Source organism: Cajanus cajan, chromosome 11 (assembly GCF_000230855.2).
Source record: "Cajanus cajan strain Asha chromosome 11, NIPB_CcT2T_4, whole genome shotgun sequence".
Taxonomy (NCBI): Eukaryota; Viridiplantae; Streptophyta; class Magnoliopsida; order Fabales; family Fabaceae; genus Cajanus; species Cajanus cajan.
This window is the reverse complement of record NC_138527.1, coordinates 29,772,180-29,785,045: the sequence shown is the minus strand read 5'-3', so window position 1 is coordinate 29,785,045 and position 12,866 is coordinate 29,772,180. Positions and strand designations below refer to the sequence as shown.

Sequence of the window (12,866 nt, the reverse complement as noted above, 5' to 3'; positions counted from 1 at the left end):
AGATTTTATATATCAACACTAGATCAGTCAAAAGAGAAAGAAAAAGAAATTTAAAAACGCATTAATTACAAGGGGTTAAAATAATATGTAACACAACATTACATTAACAGCACAAGGGAACAAAATAAAAGCAATATAAAATAGAACTTGGACTTTTCATTTAACATTTTCCCCATGGTATCTAAGTGAAACCATGTACTTGGAATGATGAAGTAATTGAAGTTTCTATATTGACCATAAAAATGTTTCCATCTTTAAAATTTCAACATTCTTTGGGGGTACTGGATTCATTCATAGTCACAATATTAATTAAGATAAACATGGGCAAGTGAGCATGGAAGTAGATAACATTATTGGTTAGGTGAAAGTTCATGAGGACATTTTAAGGAGAGGTTCATTTGTCCCCAACTTAACCTATTTGTCCTAATGAAGCATTAGTACGATAATGACATTTGACTCTATCTTTATGAGAAAAAAGTGTGATCATTTGTCTCTCGTGTGCACCAGCCTGTATTTTATTTCTCTTTATCGCAGCTGTACCTATACCACCACTCATACATTCGTATAACTAATATCTGCCATCACCAAAAGCTTTCTTTCTTTATGATCTCCTTCACCAATTTTATTAAATCACTTGCTTTTATTATTTTTTAATGGAAGCCATGAGATTTGAAAATAAAGTTTGACACAAACTATCTATATTTCCCATTGTTAGGTCATTCTAGTGGATAATATGATTTGTAGATGTTACAATAAGTCTTACATTTTAGATATAAGGTCGGTCGGTCGTTTTTTTTTTTTTTTTTTTTTTTTTTCCCTTTATGAAAAAGTAATTTTATTTAATAAAATAAAATATTTCTATTTTTTTTAATGTAATTGTCTAAACTGCTTTTCTTTACAAAAAAAAACAGTTTTTTTTTGCCTTTTTATTTTAAAAAAACTACTTTTATTTACATTTTAAAAAATTAGTTCTTTAAGAAGTATTTTTTAGAAGTACTTTTTTAATCTTAAACAAACTGACTTATTATATACTCCCTCTATTTTTCATTATAAATTATTTTATTTATATTAAAAAAATTAGTTATATACATTAGATTTTACTAATTTCATAATATTCATCTTAAATTATTTTTATAATAAATGCCAATATTAAATAAAAGATATTTTATAAAAAGTATTATTAAATTAGGTAAAGTAGTTAAAATTTGCTTATATTTAAGAAGAAAAAAGTTATGTGTGTGTTTTTTTTTCTTCTTACAATAGAAATTAGAGGAAGTATTATTTTAATATGCTAATTTAATTTTATTTAAAAATATTACAAAATGTATGAATTAATTGATACAAAGTTGTTCTAATTATTGAATTTGAGTTTTTATTTTTTTTAGCAAAATTTGAGTTTTGAATACGTATAAAAAAAAAATCAAAGTGTAGGATAATTAATGCACATGAAAAGAAATAATTAAAGTGATAAAAAAAAACTAGACTACGGGATGTTTGTGCAATATCATGAATGTGATATTGTGACCCCCTCTTCTCTCTAGTCCCTACCCACTCCATAAGGAGAGATATTTTCCTCACTCCACACAACATGTAATAAAGAAACAATGGTACCAGAATTTGAATTCATGTTCCATGATTAAAATTAGAGAATTTGAAAGGAAAAAAAAAAAAAAAAGGGGTTGAGTTGGGTGGTACAGATCTAAATGTGATTGAAATCCAGCACATATCATTAAAACCTGAGGTTTAAGGGACCCATGTTGTAATTGAGGAAAAGAGTACTAATATGAATGTAGATGTCTCATGCAGTGAGGTTTGTTCTATAAACACACATTTGGATTGACTACACGCAATATACGGACGTGGATAAAGATACTGAGAACTTTACATGAGTGTGTGAAACGACGTTAGATAAACGCCAAAAGTACAGTAACCAGCAACAACGTAGAACTTGGTCCACAATCTCTGTATTCTGCACCACTCTTCCACACGTTCGCCTAATCACATCATGCCACGTGCCACCCCGGGACCCTTGCCCTCTGCCAACTACAACAACTACCGTCACTGTACAATATTATTATTGTTTTCCTTTTATTTTTCTCAGAATCATCATAAGCATGAAAATTTTGACTTTTATTTATTTATTTGGTTTTCATTTTTTGCTTTCTGTTTTTCTGGGGTAGCTTATTTATTGATTTCATTATGATGATGATGGGGGCAAAAAAAGTGAGAGTCTTTCTTGTAACTTCAACAAACAGCCTCAGCGGGTCGCTTCAAGCTTTCTCCCTTTGTTTATTCATTTGTTTATTTTCCCTTTTTTCTTTTTCTATTTGGTTTCAGTGCGTGTGTGTGTTTCTCTTATCATTGTGTCTACATGACAGAACCTTGTGGGGTGGTGGTGGTGGTGAGGGATCTGAGGCAAAGGTGTTGATGATATGGGAGCGTGTGTTTCAACTCCACGAGGGTGTGTGGGAGGGGGGTTGAGCTCTTCCAAGAGGAAAACCAGAAAGAGGAGGAGAGAGGGACTCAGGAGAAGGGTTGCTTCTCGGTTGCGTAAAGAATCATTGGAGAAGGTTGATGAGGCAGCAGGCTTGCCTGATTGTTCCTTTGCCAACCCCACTTTCCAAGGTTGATGATGTTTTGTTGCATCTTTTTTATCTGTTTCTTTTGCATTTCTTTGAAATGGTTTTGGAGTGGAGGGTTGTATTGTGAATGAGAGAGCTGAGAGATGTTTGGTTTTGTTTTGTTTTGGAGTGCAATTTGTTGTTGGAATCCTTTTAACGGGTCTTTTTTGGTGTTGAAAGTTTGTCAATCTTTTTTGGTGTAGTTGGAGACTTGGAGTTTTAGTCTCTGGGAAATGTTGGTGGTGTAGTTGGTATCGTTGCGTGTAAAGGATTGGTTATGTATACTCTTCGGAAATCTGAAGTTAAGCTAAAGTGAAGCCAAAAAATAGTTTAGGAGGATGGAACGGAGTAGAAGTTAACAATTGGTGCAAATTATTGTCATTTGCTACCGAAAGCATTGTCAATATTTTTGTGTTTGTGATAAGTTTGTAGGCTTAGCTAAACTAATTTTGTTTTCTATAAAAGGAGGTGTTAAAATTCAACTCTTGGAGTAGGATGAACGTAACAAGACTTTGGGTGGTAAAGTGGTCTTGAAATTTGGGGTAATAGTAATAGTGATATGATGTTTATGCGTGAGTGGTTGAGCACAATTGTAGTTGGTGAGTTCACTGAGTTGTGCATTTATGATATGCCTCTACCCATTTCAGCTTTGCTTTGAGGCTTGATCAATGATGACTTGAAAGTTGAAACTAGCATTTGTTGCTGGAATTAGGTCCTTATTATCACAGACTTGAAAAGAGGGGTTGCAGAATTGGTACTTATAGTTATGATTGCATGAGTTTTACTATTTGAAGCAAATTAAATTTAGATTTTGAAATGGGAACTGAAAGTACATGTTAATTTCTAACATTACGGATTTCATTTCAGATCAAGTCATCTTTATTGAAAAATAATTCACGTAACATTTCATTTCAGACTAAGTGCACAAAACCTATTTTCTATAATCCTAGTTAGCTTTTGTATGGTTTTTATTATTGCTAATTGGAATTTTAATTTGTGGCAACAGGCAGTATTGAAGAGGCGTGGTTTGATTCGGTTGCAGTATTTGATTCTGACTGTGATGATGATTACCAGAGTGTTCCCGATGGTATGATTTTTGATATTTTCAAATTTAGATATATTTTACTTCCTACTTCTTTGATGTATTAGATTTATATTTACCCTTAAAAACTATTATTAAACAAATTGACATATGCAGATGTTGTATCTCTAAGTGGGATTGAAGGTGGATCTGTATCAAGTTTTCCATCTTCAAGAGATGCCAACCATGGAGTTTCAACAGATCAGGTTCAGAAACAGAAGGAGTTATCGGCAGGATATTCTGCTAATATCTCTGAGGTGGCGAGAAGTTCAGATGTTCAATATTTTGGTGTAGAGGTCATTGATTCTCAACGTGAGCCTGTGTTCCTTGATGAAATTTCTTCAGTTGATGCGAACTCCAACAAGGATGATGGACTTTTGGATAATTGTGGGATTCTTCCAAACAATTGTTTGCCATGTCTTGCATCTACCATTCCTTCTCTTGAAAAGAGAAGATCATCAAGTTCTAGTCCTCCTCCTAATGCTAGGAAGAAGACTCCTACGAAACTTGCCTTTAAATGGAAAGAAGGACATGGGAATGCTACTCTATGTGAGTTGAAATTCTTGAAACAACATTCTTGTGACTCTGGTTTTATTTTATCTTAACTTATTATAATTCACGTTAAAAGTTTCGCCTAGTAGCTGGATGGTAAAACTGTATTTTTTTTTTTTCGTTTAGCTTGCGGAGTTTTTTATCAATTACATTGTTAAAAGATGATTTAGAAAATTGCAGTTTTTCCAGGAGAATTTCTCTTGTGCTGCAGTAATGAGAAAATATAATTGTTGTAATTCTAATTTCTGTTCCTTTTTCTGCTTTCAGTTTCCTCAAAGTCATTTCTACAAAGACCAATTGCAGGTTCTCAAGTACCTTTTTGTCCAATTGAGAAGAAAATGCTTGATTGTTGGTCACAAATTGATGCTAGCACTTTCAAAGTTCGAGGAGTAAATTATTTCAAGTATGACTAAGATTTGTCTGTGATTTGTTTGAAAGTGCATGTGCAAATAAATGCATAAATTGTTTAAATTAAAGTCAAAATGAGATGTTTAACATACATATCCGCAGACAATAATTTTTGACTTGGCTGTTGTTCTTTATGGCAGGGACAAGAAGAAGGACTTTGCTCCTAACTATTCTGCATATTACCCATTTGGTGTAGATGTTTTCTTGTCTCCACGGAAAGTTGATCATATAGCTCGGTTTGTGGAACTTCCTGTTATTAGTTCGTCCGGGAAATTTCCTCCCATACTAGTTGTAAATGTTCAGGTACTCCTACTTTGCTAAATTATAGTTATACTTTATAGTATTGTTGCTGTTAATCGTTGTATTTCCAACACGGATTCCTTGGTCCTTTCTAATCCGTAGTTATCTTTTTGTTTTTTTGCTGAGAATGGTACATTGCCAACAGAACAATTTATAAGCTTGTTGCTACATATTCTTATACTCTTTGTTGTGTGGATTTCAGGTTCCACTCTACCCTGCCACACTTTTTCAAGGTGAAACTGATGGAGAAGGAATGAGCATTGTTTTGTACTTTAAACTTTCGGAAAGTTACTCCAAGGAACTTCCACTGACTTTACAAGAAAGCATCAGAGTAAGATGGAGCCTTCATGTGTCAATTTAGTGTTAAATATTCCTAATAGTCCGATACATTTTGCTAAAACTGTTGTTATCTCTATTTTTTGTTGATTACTTAAGATTAGTTGTTTCATTGTCCGCAAAATAAAAAATTGCCAAGTAATTGATATATGTCATAACCATATAGTCCATGATAGTACCTTTAGTTTTATGGTCTCCTATTGAATTACCATATTGTTTGTTAATTTAAGGAAAGCTCTATCGCTTCTTGTTACTTATCTCCTATGTGTAGCTGATGAAATAACATTTTTCTTCAGAGATTAATGGACGATGAAGTTGAAAAGGTAAAGGGTTTTCCTGTAGATACAATTGCACCCTTCCGGGAAAGGTTGAAAATATTGGGCCGTGTTGCCAACCTCGAAGATCTTCACTTGAGTGCAGCAGAAAGGAAGCTTATGCAGGCTTACAATGAGAAACCTGTTCTTTCACGTCCCCAACACGAGTTTTACACGGTTGGTCTCATCAATTCTTTAATGATCTCGAAGAATGAGAAAACCAAACTGTTTTTACATGCGTTACTATCAGTAACTGCTGCTACAGTACATACATTTCCATTTACTCACCCCATTCTTTCATTTGTTACCATCTTGAAGCTGAATATGACAGTATCTTTGTATTATATTTATGAGCCTGCATCTAAGGTAATTGGATGTCCCCATTGATGTTACATGTCTATTTTGTTTCTCAGTGAAATCTGAGCGTGAAGTTCTATCTATCTATCTACACATGCATACGTGTTTTACTTCAATGATATAAATGGTCCTGTCTCTGTGTGTTCACATTCATGTCTTTCAGTGATTAGAGATGGCAGTTAGTGCCAACATGATAAGTCTTGAATGTTATCTGGCAGTTAATTTGAATGGACAATCAAACCCAAAAAAAACAAAATGTATATCATGAAATTTGGACTTTGAAAAAGTGAAAGGTAATAAAGTTGTTCAAGTTTTCCTGTGGGCTCCTTCACCTTGTTGAATGCATAGTACTCTTTGGTTGCATCTTTATGGATTGCTTGTGTTACTTTTATATCTTGGCCCGCAATTCAGTGGTGTCATTTCACTATAAAAGACAAGGTTCCTCCACATGCAGCTAAGCACTATGATTTATTTATTGTTATTTTTTTACAGGGAGAAAATTACTTTGAGATTGACTTGGATATGCATAGATTCAGCTATATCTCCAGGAAAGGGTTTGAAGCTTTTCTTGATAGGTTAAAGATTTGCACTCTAGATGTTGGCCTCACAATTCAGGTAAGTAGTTTCTCTTGTGCCAAAAATAATTGCATTTTCTCTCATGCATGCTCTAGTCCTATTGATTATTATATAATATTTTTTGCCTTGTGTAACAGGGGAACAAACAAGAGGAGCTGCCAGAGCATGTGTTATGTTGTATTCGATTAAACGGCATTGACTACACGAATTACCAACAACTGGGGCTAACTCATGATCCCCTCTAATATAAAATAACTTGCAATCTTACAATTCATGAGTAATAATGATCACTTCTAGAAGCTTTTCTTTCTCTGTATGTTTTTTTTATTATTAGATAAAATTCACTTGAGTTAAGTGAATTTTATCTAATAATAATAAAAGTAGGTTAAAAAATTTGTTATTAGAATTTTTTGAATTATAGAGACAACATGCGTGTGATTTAAGGATGGCAACTTTGTGAAGATGGCAGGTTCAAATTAAGGAAGGGTCACTAGCACAAGAATAGAAAAACATGGACCTACCTTATAAATTTCGGACAGGTAGGGTCCATATTCTTGCATTTACTCATTCATTAAGCAAAAATTTATTGTGGCAAAGAAAAATAAAGCAACATAAATTTCAAAGTGTGGGTTGCGATGAGAATGTCCTTTTATCAATTTATTTATGGCGGTGATTTCTGATTGTACAACTACCATATGTGAAAAAATGTACTGCCTTACAAGTTGAACGTGTGCATAGTGATTGAAAGCTACTGTTCATGGAATCTCCCCTTCACAACCGGAAATATCTCTGGATTTGGCTTCAATAATATGAATGTTGTCAGACATCTATATGACTGCTAATTCAAAAGTATAAAAATAGTATATTATATACTAAATCTATAAGAAAAAATAAGATATGTGGTTATTGTAGTATACAATATTATTACAGTTTTTTTCATCACAAATTATTATATACTGTAAGCTTATTGACTTTAATAATAACTATAAATTATAATAATTTTTTTTATCTTATAATAAGTGTTGTTATGTTTGAAAAGAAATGTGTCTGTTTGTTTATTTTTTTTTTCTAATTAAAGCATTTTTTTAAATAAAAGAAACTTTTTTTCTTATCTATTTATGAACTTTTTTTAATTTATATAAAATAACTTAAGATAATACCTATTGAGCAACTGATAACACTAATTATGAAGATGGAAGGATTATAATTTATAATTATTTAATTGTGATGTGGCATATGCATTAAACTCAATTTAAAATTTGTAATACTTTTTATTAATTGATTTTATAATTAACAAGTATAGTTTTGTATTTTTTATGTTAAAGTAAAACTTAATTTTAAATATATAAAGTCAATATTTATTATGAAAGATAGTTAAATGAGTAATAAATTCTTAAATAAGGATATTTTCATACTTGTTTGATAAGAGAGATTTGAGCAAGTTTGGGTCAACTTGCAAACTCCGTGCAGCCAATTTGATCACTTTGGATCTGTCTATCAGTTTGATTTAGGGAAGGTCAAACCGTGTTTATATTAGGCAGGGTCTTACAATTTTAAAACCTAATCCTATAAATTTAACTTTTGGTAGATATTAAAGTTGAAAATAGGTTTGGTGAGATTTATTTATTAAATAAATGAGGTCATTTAGAACAAAAACTTGTTTAGTTAAAAATTCAACTTATTTAAAAGTTTTTATGTTAAGTCAGAATTATTCATTAAATAAGTTGGATTATTTTGTTAAAAAAGCTTACTTAGTTAAAAAGAGCCAAAAAAGCTTCATTTAAATAAATGCCATAGTTAACTTTCATGCTTAATATAAAACTTTCGCGAAGACTCCGTAAGTTTAATAGGTTAAGCAATTTAAGTAAATATAATTAAAATGATTATCGTTGACTCGTTGTGGTCGTCGTTTTAATTTTTTTCAATAAAGTTTTGAAATTATTTTCATTAACTTATTTAAAGGGTTAGATTCGTCAGCTTACATAAATGTTTAAGTTTAATAGCCTATTAAAATGTAAGTTGGCTTGCCCATTTAAATGACATTACCATAGAATAGATTTTTAAATAAATTATTAAATCATGTTTTTTCTTATAAATGTTAGGCCATATTTCTTTTTTTGAGACAACATCAAAAGTAAATATGCTAAAATTCATTAAGCTCCTATTTAATTAAAAAAAAATTTAAAAATATTTCTAAATAGATATTTGCTAAAAAAAAATACAAATATACCTTGGCTTAAATTAATTTGAATTTAATTGGCAGTCCCAAAAAATTTCAAACCCAATTCCGTGAAAAATCGTTTTTAACACCCAAACATACATATTTAAGATTTATTTTTACCAATTAGGGTTGCATAGTTATACACTTCTTGCTTTGTAGTATATAGTCCAAGAAAGAGAAAAACATAGTTGCGGTTTCTTAGATATAAATACTACTCTATTTTTAATTAAAAACTTATCCTCTCAATTTTTTATTATAAAAAATATTTTTTTGCCTTTAAATACAAGGAAAGTTCAATTATTTTTGTACTCATTTAATCATACTCTTTCTAAAATATTTATTCTTTAATGAATGAAATTTTAATTGTACTACTTCTTTTAACATTTATATCAAAAATAATTTTAAAAAAATATTATGAAATTAGTAAAATTTAATGTAAATTACTAATTTTTTAATATGCGTAAAATTAATTTTATTTTTCTTATAATAGATAACATGAAATATATCCCTTAAAAAAATTAATCAATTTTTTTAAAAGCATTAAGTTTGTCAATAATTTAAATTATTGTTTTTCAAAATTATCTTTAACATATCTTAAATTACTATCTTTGTTTTTATTTATAAGATCAAACTTTGAATAATTATTTGTACCTAAATACAAGACCTAATTTATATTATTTTATATATTAATCATTTTTAAACTAAAGCACCTCCAATTAAAGTGTGTTCTTTAAGTTTAATAAAATGTATTAATTATAAATTCTTTAAAGAACATACACTTTAATTGATTAGGAAAAGGAAAAAGATGAATATTAAATGAGAGAGAAATAATATAAAATATGTATTCTAAATAGTTAGAAGATATATAAGTATTAATTAAAAATGAGAAGTAATATAAGGATTAAAGACAAATAATTAATGCATCTGATAATTAATAAGAGACAAAATAAAAAGTAAAAAAAATCCAAATAAAAATAATACATAAATTCTGATTCTACGGCAAGCATTACTCTGACCGTACCGTAGCTAATGATGTATGTTTTATCTTTTAGGAAACAACCCCAATCCCAACCCGTTCTTTTCTCTATTCCATGTAATCTAACCATTCAGTGCCGCAACTCATTGGATGGGCTCCAAATTCAATTCCACACACTCTCAGATTTAATGATCTACCATTCCTTATTGCCTGCAAATTGAATCATCCCTAGTGGTGAAATCTAATCTAGCATTGTTCCTTTAATGGTAAAGCAATTTAAGAAAAAGCATTAGAGATGCTCCAATAGAATTAATTGTAGATAGTTTTAGAATTGCTTAGTTGACAGGAAAATAAAAGGGAACAACAATGCCATTTTTCTTTTTAATTTTGATGATTCTAGATTGTCATAAACTAACTAGAAAATTTTGGGATACTTTCAAATTTCAATTATATAGTTTCTAAGCACCTAATGATTTCCATTATTTTTTTCTGTGCGTGAGAAATTATGGGATGCTCAAAATGAATAATACACCGGGATTCTAAAATCTGTTCAATATACCTGATAAGGAAAATCCAACATTTGTCACAAGTTTCTATTTCTAGAGGGATACATGAAGAAAGTTCAGGGACACCAGAGATTCTCTACTTTCCTTAGTGAAATGAAACAAGTGAATGCCACTTTGTGGTTTCCCTTTTACACCCAATAAAATGAAGCAAATATTTCACAATGATATGTAGCCAAAACAATCTGATCTTGAGTAAACAACAACTTCATTCATATCTTACAATTCTTAAAGTTTACAAGGACTAAGAGGCTTCCCGCACAAACCTTTGTTTCCTGAATAAGTGCTCCCAGGAAAGTCAATCAGAGGTTTACCCTCTGGAATTTCCCCTTCAAGTACATTATCTGACAAGTCCAAATCCTTCAGCTTTCTCAACTTCAGAAATCCATTGGGTATGTTACCACTGAAGTGATTGCTTTGCAGCTTCAGTCTCTCCAACAATGTCAACTTTGCCAGCACATCTGGCAAGTTGGAAGCCAATTCATTGAAGCTCAAATCCAAACAGTGAATAAAATTCAGTCTTCCAAGGGAACTTGGCAATGTACCCTTCAGAAAGTTATGAGACAAATTGAGGTACTGAATGTTTAACTGCTCTCCCACACCAACTGCCTCAACTCCACTTGAGAAGTTATTATCAGAAAGATCAATGTATGTTAGTGATCCCCCAGAAGTACCTTGTTCAGTGCCAAATACTCTTGTTATGGAGCCTGTTAACTTATTTGAGTGAAGATCAAGAACACCAAGATCAGGTAAGTTTGTGAGGGAATCAGGTATGTGTGAATCAAGTGAATTCCTTGAGAGGTTTAACATGTAGAGCTGACTGAGGGATCCTATCCATGACGGTATGATTCCACTGAGAAGGTTCCCTGATAAGTCCAGTTCCTGTATTGGACTCTTTGTTGTTTGCAATGAGTCTGGAATTTGACCCTTGATGCCACAGCCTGCAAGGTATATGCGGGAAAGTGATGAAAGGCTTGTTAGCCATGATGGGATGGAAGAGAGGTTCAAAGGGTTGAAAGAAAGATCAAGTGTCTGAAGGTTTTGAAGGGAAGACATCTCTTGAGGCAAGGGCAATTCAATCAAATTATGGGAAATGTTCAACATTATGAGCTGAGAGAGTTGGCCTATTGATTTTGGTATTTGGCCAGACAAGGAGTTGCCACTGAGGTAAAGCTCTGACAAGGAGTGCCAATTGCCCAAACTAGAAGGCAATTCTCCTTCAAGTTGGTTGTTTGATAATGAAACTCTTTGAAGGGAAACCAGGTAGCCAAAACTGGGAGGTATATTTCCACTCAGGTGGTTATTGTGGAGTCTTAAGAAGGCCAGAGAAAGCATATCACCATATCTTGAGGGAAATGGGATGGTTCCCTCAAGATTGTTGGTGTCCATGTACAAAACTGAAATGGAAGTTAAATTGGTTAGTGAAGAAGGTATGCTTCCAGTTAGCATGTTGCTTGAAAGATCAAGCTTCTCCAGAGCTTGCATCTGACCAATGCTGTCCGGTATATGACCCATAATAGCATTGTCATGAACATCCAACTCTACCAAATTGGTCAAATTCCCAAGTGAGAGGGGTATTGTACCTGAAATTTGGTTTGAGTAAAGCAGCAACCTTTTGAGGTTTTTTAAGCTTCCAAGGCTTGAAGGGATTGACCCAGATATCCTATTTTCATGAAGTGCCAGTTCCTGGAGGTTTGGCAAATCACCAATGCTTTCTGGCACTGGCCCAGTTAAATTGTTGCCATAAAGGTAGAGCTTTTGGAGCTTTGGCATTTGCATGCCAATTGTTTGTGGAATGGTTCCACTGAGGCCTACTAAGCCACCAAGATCAAGGGTTTCTAGAGAGGTGAGGAGTGTTATGGAAGGGGAAAGCTGACCAACCATTTGGGTTTGAAACAAATCTTTTTCAATGAGCCCTGAGAGATGTATCTGTGTCACTCTAGTGGTGGCATTGTCACACACAATACCTTCCCATTCACAGCAGCTACTACCAACCCACTTTGCCAACCGACCAGACGTATCCATCTGAATACCACTCTTGAAGCCCATCAAGCCTTCCAAGTCTTCTGAACTGCATGCTCCTGTTGTTTTCCTTATTGCTTCTCCAAATGTCATCACTGCCAGCAGTGCCACTATCTGCAGCAGATGATAATCCATGTTGCTCTACCCAACGGAAGTGACTCTTATCTTATCTTAAGCAATGCTTTCTTGCAACTGAATAGGCCCTTAAGAATGTTGGCTAAGATATTTTGCCAAATAGGCCACACACTTCACGAGATGCAGATACAAACAACAAGCATTGGTTTCGAGATCTAACTTTTTTCTTTCCTTTAGGCCACTTTTCCCTTTTTAAATTTCAAAGCTGGAAAGCACATTTGTCTGAATCATGATTTCCTTAATAGTATTTAGAGTGATAGATTCCATTGGCTGACCCATTTGATTGTCTGGATAAGCGCCAGAATTCTCGTACCTGTACTATTTTTTATTAAACTAAATTTTTGCCCCTCTCTAAAGTGCTTAGGAAATATGGGAGTTATCTATTACGAAGGTGCAACTATAAT

At 32.5% G+C, this 12,866-nt stretch overlaps 2 protein-coding genes across 3 annotated transcripts; one reads left to right on the top strand and one right to left on the bottom strand.

Annotated features, from left to right (window-relative positions):
- The first annotated feature begins 2,118 nt into the window (after window positions 1-2,118).
- On the top strand, window positions 2,119-7,272 carry LOC109801507 (uncharacterized). Of its 2 annotated transcripts, XM_020362591.3 has the most exons (10): window positions 2,119-2,264; window positions 2,379-2,625; window positions 3,628-3,708; window positions 3,820-4,251; window positions 4,522-4,657; window positions 4,803-4,965; window positions 5,165-5,293; window positions 5,595-5,789; window positions 6,462-6,584; window positions 6,683-7,272. In XM_020362591.3, the coding sequence occupies exons 2-10, from the start codon at window positions 2,433-2,435 to the stop codon at window positions 6,788-6,790; spliced, it is 1,560 nt and encodes a 519-aa protein (XP_020218180.1). In that variant the 5' UTR covers window positions 2,119-2,264; window positions 2,379-2,432; the 3' UTR covers window positions 6,791-7,272. The 2 variants fall into 2 exon arrangements, with proteins under 2 accessions (XP_020218180.1, XP_020218179.1); XM_020362590.3 differs by having other exon boundaries at window positions 2,161-2,625.
- A 3,007-nt stretch (window positions 7,273-10,279) lies between these two features.
- On the bottom strand, window positions 10,280-12,866 carry LOC109801237 (uncharacterized). Its single transcript, XM_020362257.3, has one exon. It carries the CDS (start codon window positions 12,460-12,462, stop codon window positions 10,534-10,536), a length of 1,929 nt encoding a protein of 642 aa, XP_020217846.1. The 5' UTR covers window positions 12,463-12,866; the 3' UTR covers window positions 10,280-10,533.

Excerpts from the sequence above, each read along its gene's own strand:
- LOC109801507 (XM_020362591.3), top strand. The coding sequence starts at position 2,433 with ATGGGAGCGTGTGTTTCAACTCCACGAGGGTGTGTGGGAGGGGGGTTG. Across the intron at positions 2,626-3,627 it reads TGCCAACCCCACTTTCCAAG|GCAGTATTGAAGAGGCGTGG; the intron begins GTTGATGATGTT and ends TTGTGGCAACAG. Across the intron at positions 3,709-3,819 it reads TTACCAGAGTGTTCCCGATG|ATGTTGTATCTCTAAGTGGG; the intron begins GTATGATTTTTG and ends TGACATATGCAG.
- LOC109801237 (XM_020362257.3), bottom strand. The coding sequence starts at position 12,462 with ATGGATTATCATCTGCTGCAGATAGTGGCACTGCTGGCAGTGATGACA.